Below are 12,150 nucleotides of genomic sequence, written 5' to 3'. Positions count from 1 at the left end.
GCAGCTGTATCTCCCCCAGGCGGTGCCCCCCCGCCCATCCCCTCCCATACCAGCTCCCCCTCTCCCCAGCAGCAGCAACCCAGTAATTCCCCCCCCCCCCCCCGCTAGATCCCCCGCTAGCGTAATTACTCCCCCCATGTTGCTTCCAGAAGTCAGCAAACTCTGGCCGACCTCGGCTTCCCCCCGTGACCTCGGCTCGCACCGTGCGACGCCCCCTCCTTCCTGCTTCTCTATTCCCGCCATGATTATCATAGCGCGGGAACCAAGCCCGCGCTTCTCCCTTGGCCCCGCCCCCAATGGCCAACACCCCATCTCCTCCACCTCCCCTCCTCCCCCCATCACCACCTGTGGAAGAGAGAAAAGTTACCACATCGCAGGATTAGTACATAAAACTCCTCTTTCCCCCCTTTTTAACCCCCCTCTTCGCCCCCCACATTCGCCCCACCACTTTGTTCAAACTTTCTTTTTAATAACCCGCTCATTCCAGTTTTTCTTCCACAATAAAAGTCCACGCTTCATCCACCGTCTCAAAGTAGTGGTGCCTTCCTCGATATGTGACCCACAGTCTTGCCGGTTGCAGCATTCCAAATTTTATCTTCTTTTTATGAAGCACCGCCTTGGCCCGATTAAAGCTCGCCCTCCTTCTCGCCACCTCCGCACTCCAGTCTTGATAAACGCGGATCACCGCGTTCTCCCATTTACTGCTCCGAGTTTTCTTTGCCCATCTAAGGACCATTTCTTTATCCTTAAAACGGAGGAATCTCACCACTATGGCTCTGGGAATTTCTCCTGCTCTCGGTCCTCGCGCCATCACTCGGTATGCTCCCTCCACCTCCAACGGACCCGCCGGGGCCTCCGCTCCCATTAACGAGTGCAGCATCGTGCTCACATATGCCCCGACGTCCGCTCCCTCCACACCTTCAGGAAGACCAAGAATCCTCAGGTTGTTCCTCCTTGCATTGTTCTCCAGTGCCTCCAACCTTTCCACACATCGTTTCTGATGTGCCTCATGCATCTCCGTCTTCACCACCAGGCCCTGTATGTCTTGCCGCTTGCCTTCCTTGCCGCTGTTCTAAAGGATCCACTGCAATCCGGCCACTTTCTCCTCCTTTTTTCATCCGTATCCAGGGGGGATTCCCTTCTGGTTTACCGCACAGTGTTTTTAGCCGTCAAAATTGCCGTTGGGGCTCCTATCAAGAGCCCAAAAGTCCGTTTCACCGGGAGCTGCCGAAACGTGCGACTCAGCTGGTCATCGCCGCACCCGGAAGTGAGCGATCACCTATTTAACAGCTGCCTGTGATCTAACTGCCTCCCCAGCAAGTGGTTATGCGGGCGCCGATTAGTACACCTTTAAAAAAAAAATTGGGTAATCTAAATTAAAACAATAAATAAAAATAAAAATAACTCACACTTGTTACATTGCATGCCTACCCACTGTAATCCACTTGGTGCTGTGAAGTACTCACTTAACAATGATTGCCAATTCCCAACTAGCAATAGCCTTCAGTCCCGTGGCCAGAGGCCTCTGTAATCAGTGGGAGTTATGGGTGGTCAATGCGACAGACAGGCAGTGGGCGTCAATCAAGATGAGGAACATTTTGCCCATAAATGGACCAGTGAATTCCACATGTAACCTAGTCCATGGCTACCAGGTTACATCCAAGGATGGGGGTTGGCTGTGGGTGGCAATGTCTGCTGTGCCTGGCAAGGATCACATGGCACACCATGAGTTCAATATCTTTATCTATTCTGGGCCACCAAATGTAGCTATGAGCTAGCATTTTTATTTTTGTTTGGCCTGGATGGGCACTTCTTGTAACCCCTTGGCTGTGGGCACTACCACTCGGGAACTCCAACCTCACAACTGGGTTTGTCCTTACATGCCAGGTAAGATCTTAAAGTCAGACTTATCATGGTGCCACCCAGTTTGGATAATGCATTTCACTGTGGACACTGGGCCGTGTTGTGTCCAATTCGTTATATGACCTGATGATATTGGCAAAGTGTAAAGTATGTTGCGTGCCAGGATGATTTCTTGAGGCATCAGTGGAGGAAATAGGAGCCGACTAAGCACATCAGCTTTTTTTTTGGGTGCCTGGCCTATGCTGAAAGATGTAATTGTAGGCCACGAGCAACAAGGCCCACTGTTGTATCCTGGTGGAGGCGATTAGTGGTATTGGCTTATCTTCACAAGGGAGCCCCAACAGAGGCTTTGGTCCATCAATTTTGTGATATGTTGCCCCGAAACATTCTGCTGAAATTTCTTGACACCACAGATTATGGCAAGGCCTTCTTTCTCAACGTATTTTCACTCAGTAAAAAAGTGTTCTGGAGGCAAAGGCAATTGGCCCCTCTGAGTCATCTTCCATTTTATTGGGTACGACCAACCCTAGCCCATACAGTGTTGCATCGCAAGTCAGGATGATGGGTTTTCCTGGGCCAAAGTGAACCAATAGACTCGATGACTAAGACATATTTGACGTATTGTAAGACCGGCTCCTGTGGTTCCTTCCAATATCAACGTTGGTGTTTTCTTTTTTTTTTTTAATATATTTTATTCAAATTTTTTCCGGTCAAACAAAACAATACAAAGGTTTACCTTTTTACAACAATAAAACAATATGTATAACAGTGACCGTTTTAACAAATAAATAAATAATATATAAACTAAATGGCAACTGCCGTAACAAAAATAATAACTCCCCAGAGATAAAATCAAACAATCCAATATACATAACCAAGTACAAATATCTATACAAATACACCCCTGAGAACATGCCGAAGCCCCCCCCCCCGGGTTGCTGCTGTTGCCTTCCCATTTCCTTTATCATTCTGCGAGGTAGTCAATGAACGGTTGCCACCGCCTGGTGAACCCATGAGCTGAACCCCTTAATGCAAACTTTATCCGTTCTAATTTTATAAACCCTGCCATGTCATTTATCCAGGTCTTCACGCCCGGGGGTTTGGCTTCCTTCCACATAAGCAATATCCTTCGCCGGGCTACTAGGGACGCAAAGGCCAAGACATCAGCCTCTTTCGCCTCCTGCACTCCCGGCTCTTCTACAACCCCAAATATAGCCAACCCCCAGCCTGGCTCGACCCGGACCCCCACCACCTTCGAAAGCACCTTTGCCACCCCCACCCAGTACCCCTGCAGCGCCGGGCATGACCAAAACATGCGGGTGTGGTTCGCCCGCCTTCTCGAACATCTCCCACACCTATCCTCTACCCCAAAAAATTTACTGAGCCTTGCTCCGGTCATATGTGCCCTGTGCAAAACCTTAAATTATATCAGGCTTAGCCTGGCGCACGAGGACGACGAGTTTACCCTACATAGGGCATCAGCCCACAGCCCCTCCTCAATCTCTTCCCCAGCTCCTCTTCCCATTTCCCCTTCAGCTCATCCACCATGATCTCCCCCTCGTCCCTCATTTCCCTGTATATATCCGACACCCTACCATCCCCCACCCATGTCCCTGAGATCACTCTATCTTGAATCTCCTGCGTCGGGAGCTGCGGGAATTCCCTCACCTGTTGCCTCGCAAAAGCCCTCAGTTGCATGTACCGAAATGCATTCCCTTGGGGCAACCCATATTTTTCCGTCAGCGCTTCCAGACTCGCAAACGTCCCGTCTACGAACAGATCTCTCAGTTGCACAACTCCAGCTCTCTGCCATGCTCCAAATCCCCCATCTATTCTCCCCGGGACAAACCTATGATTATTTCTTATCGGGGACCGCACCGAGGCTCCCGTCCTTCCCCTATGTCGTCTCCACTGCCCCCAAATGTTTAGCGTTGCCACCACCACTGGACTTGTGGTGTATTTCTTCGGGGAGAACGGCAACGGCGCCGTCACCAGTGCTTGTAGGCTGGTTCCTTTGCAGGACGCCATCTCCAATCTCTTCCACGCCGCTCCCTCCCCTTTTCCCATCCACTTACACACCATTGAGATATTGGCGGCCCAGTAGTATTCACTTAGGCTCGGTAGTGCCAGCACCCCCCTATCCCTGCTACACTGCAAGAACCCCCTCCTCACTCTCGGGGTCTTCCCGGCCCACACAAAACTCATGACACTTTTCTCAATTTTCTTGAAAAAAGCCTTCATGACCATCACCGGAAGGCACTGAAACACAAAAAGGAATCTCGGGAGGACTACCATTTTGACCGCCTGCACCCTACCCACCAGTGACAGGGGCACCATGTCCCATCTCTTAAAATCCTCCTCCACCTGTTCCACCAATCTTGTTAAATTAAGCCTATGTAAGGTTCCCCAACTCCTGGCTATCTGAATCCCTAAGTACCTGAAATCTCTTATTACCTTCCTCAGCGGTAAATCATCTATTCCCCTGCTCTGCTCCCCCGGATGCACCACAAACAACTCACTCTTCCCCATATTTAATTTGTACCCCGAAAATTCCCCAAACTCCCTGAGTGTCTGCATTATCTCAGGCATCCCCTCCACTGGGTCCGCAACATACAGCAATAAATCATCTGCATACAAAGATACCCTGTGTTCTTCTCCTCCCCTGAGTACTCCCCTCCACTTCCTGGAGCCCCTCAGTGCTATGGCCAGGGGCTCAATCGCCAATGCAAACAGTAACGGAGACAGGGGCACCCCTGCCTCGTCCCTCTATGAAGACGGAAGTAGTCAGACCCCTGCCTGTTCATGATCACACTCGCCACCGGGGCCCTGTACAGCAGCTGTACCCATCCAATAAACCCTTCTCCTCAGCACCTCCCACAGATAATCCCACTCCACTCTGTCGAATGCTTTCTCGGCATCCATCGCCACCACTATCTCCGCCTCCACCTCTGGTGGGGGCATCATCATTACCCCTAGCACCCTCCATATGTTCGTGTTCAGCTGTCTCCCCTTAACGAACCCAGTTTGATCCTCGTGGACCACCCCCGGGACACAGTCCTCTATCCTCGTCGCCATCACCTTGGCCAGGAGCTTAGCATCTACATTTAAAAGGGAAATGGGCCTGTAGGACCCACACTGCAGCGGGTCTTTATCCTTCTTCAAAAGGAGCGATATCATCGCCTCCGACATAGTCGGGGGCAACTGCCCCCTTTCCCTGGCCTCATTAAAGGTTCTCGTCAAAAGCGGGGCCAGTAGGTCCATATATTTCCTATAAAATTCCACCGGGAATCCATCCGGTCCCGGTGCCTTCCCCGCTTGCATGCTCCCAATCCCTTTTACCACCTCCTCCATCTCAATCTGTGCTCCCAGTCCCACCCTCTCCTGCTCCTCCACCTTCGGGAATTCCAGCTGATCCAGGAAACACCTCATTCCCTCCTTCCCTTCCGGGGGCTGAGCCTTATATAACCTCTCATAGAATGCCTTGAACACCCCGTTCACTCTCTCCGCTCCCCGTTCCATCTCTCCCTCCTCATCTCTCACCCCACCTATCTCCCTCGCTGCTCCCCTCTTCCTCAATTGGTGGGCCAGTAGCCGACTTGCCTTCTCTCCATACTCATACTGTACACCCTGTGCCCTCCTCCACTGTGCCTCTGCCTTACCCGTGGTCAGCAGGTCAAACTCCACATGTAACCTTTGTCTTTCCCTGTACAGTCCCTCCTCCGGTGCCTCTGCATATTGCCTGTCCACCCTCAAAAGTTCTTTCAACAATCGCTCCCTTTCTTTACCCTCTTGCTTCCCTTTATGTGCCCTTATGGATATCAGTTCCCCTCTGACCACCGCCTTCAACGCCTCCCAGACCACTCCCACCTGAACCTCCCCATTGTCATTAAGCTCCAAGTACCTTTCAATACACCCCCTCACCCTTAAACATACCCCCTCATCCGCCAAAAAACCCATATCCATTCTCCAGAGTGGGTGCTGTTCTTTTTCCTCTCCTACCTCCAGGTCTACCCAATGTGGAGCGTGGTCCGTAATGGCCATGGCCGTATATTCCATCCCTGTCACCTTCGGAATCAGTGCCCTTCCTAAGACAAAAAAGTCTATCCGTGAGTATAGACTTGAAAATGACTATAAACTATAAACTATAAAATGACTATAGACTATACAATGAAAACTCCTTGCTCCTAGGCCTACTAAATCTCCAGGGGTCTACCCCTCCCATCAGCTCCATGAAGTCCTTGAGCACCCTGGCCGCTGCCGGCCTCCTCCCGGTCCTGGACCTCGACCGGTCCAGCCCTGGATCAAGCACCGTATTGAAGTCTCCCCCCATTACCAACTTTCCCGCCTCCAGGTCCGGGATACGTCCCAACATACGCCTCATAAAATTTGCATCATCCCAGTTCGGGGCGTATACATTCACCAGAACCACCGCCTCCCCTTGCAATCTGCCACTCACCATCACATATCTACCCCCACTATCCGCCACTATGGTCTTTGCCTCAAACAGTACCCGTTTCCCCACTAAGATAGCCACCCCCCTATTCTTCGCATCTAAACCCGAATGAAACACCTGTCCCACCCATCCTTTACGTAGTCTGACCTGGTCTATCAGTTTCAAATGCGTCTCCTGCAACATAACCACATCTGCCTTTAATTTCTTTAGGTGTGCGAGTACCCGTGCCCTTTTAATCGGCCCGTTCAGCCCTCTCACGTTCCACGTGATCAGCCGGGTTGGGGGGCTCTTTACCCCCCCCCCCCTTGTCGATTAGCCATCCCCTTTTTTAACCCAGCTCCTCACCCGGTTCCCAAGTACCCGTATATCCCCCCGACGGTGCCCTCTCGCCTCGACCACCCCATCCCATAACAGCTCCCCCTTCTCCTTAGCAGCAGCAACCCAGTTAACACCCCCCCCCCTCCGCTAGATCCCCCTCTAGCGTAGTTGCACCCCCCATGTTGCTCCCAGAAGTCAGCAAACTCTGGCTGACCTCGGCTTCCCCCCTTATCCTCGGCTCCCACTGTGCGAGGCCCCCTCCTTCCTGCGTCCCTGTTCCCGCCATAATTACCATAACGCGGGAACAAAGCCCGCGTTTCCCACTCGGCCCCGCCTCTAATGGCCGGCGCCCACAGTTCCTCATGCTCTCTCCCCGCCCCCCCCCCCCCCAACATGGGGAAGAGAGAAAAGTTACAGGATCACAAAATTAACAATTGAAAAACCATCTCCCCCCCCCCCCCCGTCCCCTGTAATCACACCATCACTTTGTCCCAAAAGCTCTTTCTCTCGCCAGACTATTCCAGCTTCTCGTCCACAATGAATGTCCACGCCTCTTCTGCCGTCTCAAAGTAGTGGTGCTTCCCTTGGTGTGTGACCCACAATCTCGCCGGTTGCAGCATTCCAAACTGGACCTTCTTTTTGTGAAGCACCGCCTTAGTCCAATTGAAACTTGGCCTCCTTCTCGCCACCTCTGCACTCCAATCTTGGTATACGCGGATCACCGCATTCTCCCACCTACAGCTCCGAGTTTTCTTCGCCCATCTGAGAACCGTCTCTCTGTCATTGTAGCGGAGAAACCTCACCACTATAGCTCGAGGTATTTCTCCAGCCTTTGGTCTTCGCGCCAGAACTCGATAAGCTCCCTCCACCTCCAAAGGGCCCGTCGGGGCCTCCGATCCCATTAGCGAGTGAAGCATCGTGCTCACATATGTCCCGACGTCCGCCCCTTCTGCGCAATCAGGAATACCCAGGACTCTTAAATTCTTCCTCCTTGAGTTATTCTCCAGCGCTTCCAACCTCTCCACACACCTTTTATGCTGTGCCTCGTGCGTTTCTGCCTTCACCACCAGGCCCTGTATTTCATCTTTGTTTTCAGCAGTCTTTGCCTTCACGACCCGAAGCTCCAGCTCTTGGGTCCTCTGCTCCTCTTTTAGTCCTTCAGTCGCCTGCAATATCGGGGCCAACAGCTCCTTCTTCAACTCCTTCTTCAGCTCTTCCACACAGCGCCGCAGGAACTCTTGCTGCTCCGGGCCCCATAGCAAACGGCCACCTTCCGACGCCATCTTGCTTTGAGCTTCCCTTCCTTGCCGCTGCTCCAGAGGATCCTCTGCAATCCAGCCGCTATCCTCTCCCTTTTCCATGCGTGTCCGGGGGGATTCCCTCCTGGTTTACCGCACAGTGTTTTTGCCGTTTAAATTGCCGTTGGGGCTCCTATCAAGAGCCCAAAAGTCCGTTCCAACGGGAGCTGCCAAAACGTGCGACTCAGCTGGCCATTGCCGCACCCGGAAGTCTGTTGGTGTTTTCTTAAGAACAGGTATAGTGGTACCAACATCACTGCTATGTTGGGAATACAATGACTACAGTAGTTTAACATTCACGTTCTTAGGTGTTTGAACTTCTCTATGGCTGCCACCTTGTCGTTAGGTGTGTGCAGGCCTTTTGAACCCACTTTCAAAACTAAGTGAGTGACCTCACTAGTTTGAAAAATGCACTTCTTGTGTGTCAATCGGATTCCCGCATCTTTAAATCTTCTCAGTACCTCTTCTAGGATTGTGAGGTGCTCTTCATATAATGTTCCTATTACTAGAACTTCATCCAGGTAGATTACAACCTGGATGCCCTGGAGCATTTTTGTGCGATGGAATATCGCACACAAATTTTGGTCTCCTTTGTGCGATGGAATATCGTACAAGTCAAGGAGATGCCAAAGGGAAATCTGGTGTATTGAAACAGTCCTTTATGCATGTTACTTGTCGCAAACTTTTGGGAATCTTCATCCAGTTCTAGGTACAAATGGGAATGTCTGAGGTTGTGTCTGGTGTAAGTATGGCCCCCCCACAACTTCTCATGAATGTGGAGACTTCCGGTAATGACAAGTAGGAGAAGGTCGCACATACAATAGCTCCCACCATGGTCTTTGTTTTTAGGACTTTTTAACCTGGTTCCTGGGATTTTGATTATCAAAACTGCCCCGTCGTATGGGATAAGGAATTTGTCGGTGAAAATATGTCGAAACCTATGGAGGAGGTTGGTGGCAAGATGCTTACAGGGAGTAATCCTTCGACGGAGCCAGAAAACCCACGAAGCTCAGCAGGAGAAAATACAGCAGACCCGATCTTGGGTGTGGCTGCTCATATCACGGTGGAAATGCTGACTGGGGTGATGACGGAGGAGTTGGAAAAACAGTTTGCGAAGCTTTTTGAGGAGCAGGGCAGGATATTGATGGAAACCCTTAAGCGGTCAATTGAGGAGCCACTTGACCCGATTCCGGAGAAGCTGGGAAAAATGTTGGAGGCAGTGAAGGAGCATGGGGAGGTGCTAAAGGGTGTGGAGGCGGGCTTGTCGCGGCATGGTGATCGAATCACCTCGTTGGAGGCTGAGATGTTCCTGGTGGAGGAGAGGAAGAAAGCTCTCAGGGCAAAGGTGGATGACTTGGAGAACAGATCGAGGAGGCAGAACCTCAGAATGGTGGGGTTGCCAGAAGGGGTGGAGATCCCAAAGCCGTCTGAGTACTTTTCTCAGAGGTTTGCCAAGCTTTTGTGGGGGGGAACGGGAGAATGTCTCCTTCAAATTAGACCGACCCACCGGATACTCCGGCGGTAGCCTCGGGTGAATGAGCTGCTGCGGGTGGTGACTATTGGATTCCACAGCTTCCAGGAGAAGGAGCAGGTTCTGCAATGGACCAAAGTGAATTGGGACTTGAGGTGGGAAGAAAGCATCATCCGGATATACCAAGATGCTGGAGCGGAGTTGGGGAAGCGGTGTGCAGCTTTTAATAAGACAAAGTCAGCACTATACAGGAGTGGAGTCAGGTTTGGAGTGATGTACCCGGCGAAGCTGAGAATTACTTTTCAGTTGAAAGATCATTTTCTCAATATGTTGGAGGAAGTGGAGGCTTTTGTCAAGGAGCATGGAATTGGATTTGATGAAATGGATTCAATTGGGACTTTAATGGGCACCGTTGGGAGGGGTTGGTTTGCAATGTGTTGTAGATTGTATCTGTTGTATGTTTGGGATTGAGGGGGCTACAGTTGTTGGGGGATAGTGGTCAGTATGGGGAATAAATGGCTCACGGGGCGAGTTTAAGTATTGTAAGGATGGTGGGCTTTGGTTACTCTTCTGTAGCCAGGACATGCTGAGGAGCATCATTTTTCTTTGTTCTTTGAGCATAAAGCCCAAAGGGTTTACCTTTGCTAGCTGTAAACTTTCAGCTAGTGAATGGGAGTGAGGTGGGGGGAGGGGCTGCAGCTTGTTGGACCTGCTTGGACAAGGTTCAGTGAGCCTAGCTTGCTTGTTTGATGAGAGTGGGTGGGTGGGGGGAAAGAGGAGGAGAGAGGAAGGAGTCATTTTTCTGGTAAGCTCTTTTCAGGTTTTTGGAGCAGGGACTAGGGGGGGCGGGGAAGGGGTGTAGGCGAGGGGTAGAGATCTGACTGGGACGAAATACTTTTCTTTGACTCAACTTAGGGCCGGGTTTGGTGGTTGTCTTGGGTGGGTCCTGGGCTTGGGCCTACCGGAGGTGGTGACCTTTGTCTTCTACCTTTAGGAATTGGTCACAATCAGTGGTTCAGGAATCAGTGTTGTGATTTGGGATTTTTTTTCAAGGGTTGGGATTTGCATATGGCATTTTGTTTGTATGGATTTGTTTATTTTGAGTTTTATAAAATGAAAACACAGGGATGATGGGGCTGCCCATTCGGAATATTGCATAGCTCTGATAATTCCAAGTTCTACCAGGCGTTTATGTTCGGCTTCCAATTTCTGGTGCAAAGCTAAAGGGACCAGTCTCACTCTGCAAAATTTTGGTGTTGATGTAAATCTTAGCTGTTTCTCCCTTTATACAAGCCATCCCATTCTGGAATAAGTCTTTATATTAGATGAGACTTCCTGGAAGACACTGTCCGAGATTTTGAAAATCTCCAACCAGTTCAACTTGAATTGAAGCAACCAATCCCATTCCTCAAGAGTTGGTCGATGTCCCTCGACAATGATCATAGGTAGCTGGGCATTGTGTTGTTAATATGACACTAGCGTTGTGATTGTCCCCAAAATTTTCAGGGTCTCCCCCAAAAATGTCGCCAACTTGTCCATTGTGTGACTCAAGTTCAAATACTCAACTCCTCCTTGAAGATATTTGAACGTTCGTTCATCCACGACTGTGCCCAATGCCCCAGTGTCAATCTCCATCTTTAGTGGTCTTCCACTTACTGTGAGGACTATCTCAATTGGGGCTGTTTTGCTCACTTTCACCATGTTTAATATGTATGTTTCTGGTTCTTCATCTGAATTCCTTTCTACTTTGTTATTGGAGTCATGACTTGTAGCTATTGTTCTGAATTGGCGTGTTGTGACAGCTGTGGCAATGTGCCTGCATATGGTCCTTCCTATTGCATTGAAAACAAATAAACTCTCGGCAATGGCACAACTCTTGGGTGTGGTCTCCCCCACAAGAATAGCAGTCATCCTGATTTCTGAGCTGACGACCCAATTTCTTTCCTGGCCACTGACTGCGATCCTGCTCCTGGAATTGTGGTTGAACATCCTCTGTGCCTGTTGACCTGGCTGCTTGCCATGCAGCATAGCACCCCACAGCTGCTTCAGTTCCCCTCTCGCATGTTTTGAAGCTCTGACGTGCCCCTCTCAGTGCACTTGGCCACTTGAGTAATTGCCCTGTCTAGGGTAATCTTCATTTCATCCAGAAAGCTTCATTTGCATACTTAAGTTGTTAATACCGCATACGAAACGATTGTGCAGCATGTCACCGAGCACTGTGCCAAACTCACAATGCTCAGCAATTTGAAGGAGTCTGAGAATCATCGGGGATAATAACATGACTGTGAGGTGACTGACACTAGAAGGGCAGCGTAGACGGAAATCATCTCCCCTGGGTCCCTGACAGCCAAATTAAACTTGGATCGCTGTAGTATGATCGAGGGTCCAGGGTTAAAATGCTCCCTGACCAGCTTCACCAATTGACCAAATGACTTTGTGTCAGGAGCTTCCGGGGACGTTAAATTTCTTGTCAGGTTTTAGATTGTTGGCCCACAATTCATTAATAGAATAACCTTTTGTTTATGTTCCCCAATATTTAATTTGCTGTAAAAAAAGTAATGGAGCCACTCAATATACTGGCTCCAGTCTTCGGAACAGGCCGAATAGGTCCAACTTCCAAACCATGGGCATTTTTCACACACTGTTTTCTGATGCTGTCAATGCTTTTCAACTTCTCTGTTAATTTTGGAGGCTTCTCCCTTCCCCCTTGAATTCTAACTACTTACACTCATTGCCAATGTGGCGGT

At 50.2% G+C, this 12,150-nt stretch overlaps 1 protein-coding gene across 1 annotated transcript in view; it reads right to left on the bottom strand.

Moving 5' to 3' along the window:
* Nucleotides 1–8,483, bottom strand: part of LOC140411471 (vesicular inhibitory amino acid transporter) — a 43,491-nt gene extending 35,008 nt beyond the window's left edge. The window contains 1 exon segment of the mRNA XM_072500568.1: nt 8,394–8,483. Coding sequence (XP_072356669.1) covers nt 8,394–8,483 — 90 coding nt within the window.
* Between the last annotated feature and the right edge of the window lie 3,667 nt (nt 8,484–12,150).

The sequence above is a fragment of the Scyliorhinus torazame genome, chromosome 4 (assembly GCF_047496885.1).
Source record: "Scyliorhinus torazame isolate Kashiwa2021f chromosome 4, sScyTor2.1, whole genome shotgun sequence".
Lineage (NCBI taxonomy): Eukaryota > Metazoa > Chordata > Chondrichthyes > Carcharhiniformes > Scyliorhinidae > Scyliorhinus > Scyliorhinus torazame.
Note: the sequence above shows the minus strand (reverse complement) of the source record. Positions and strands in the feature narration are given on the sequence as shown.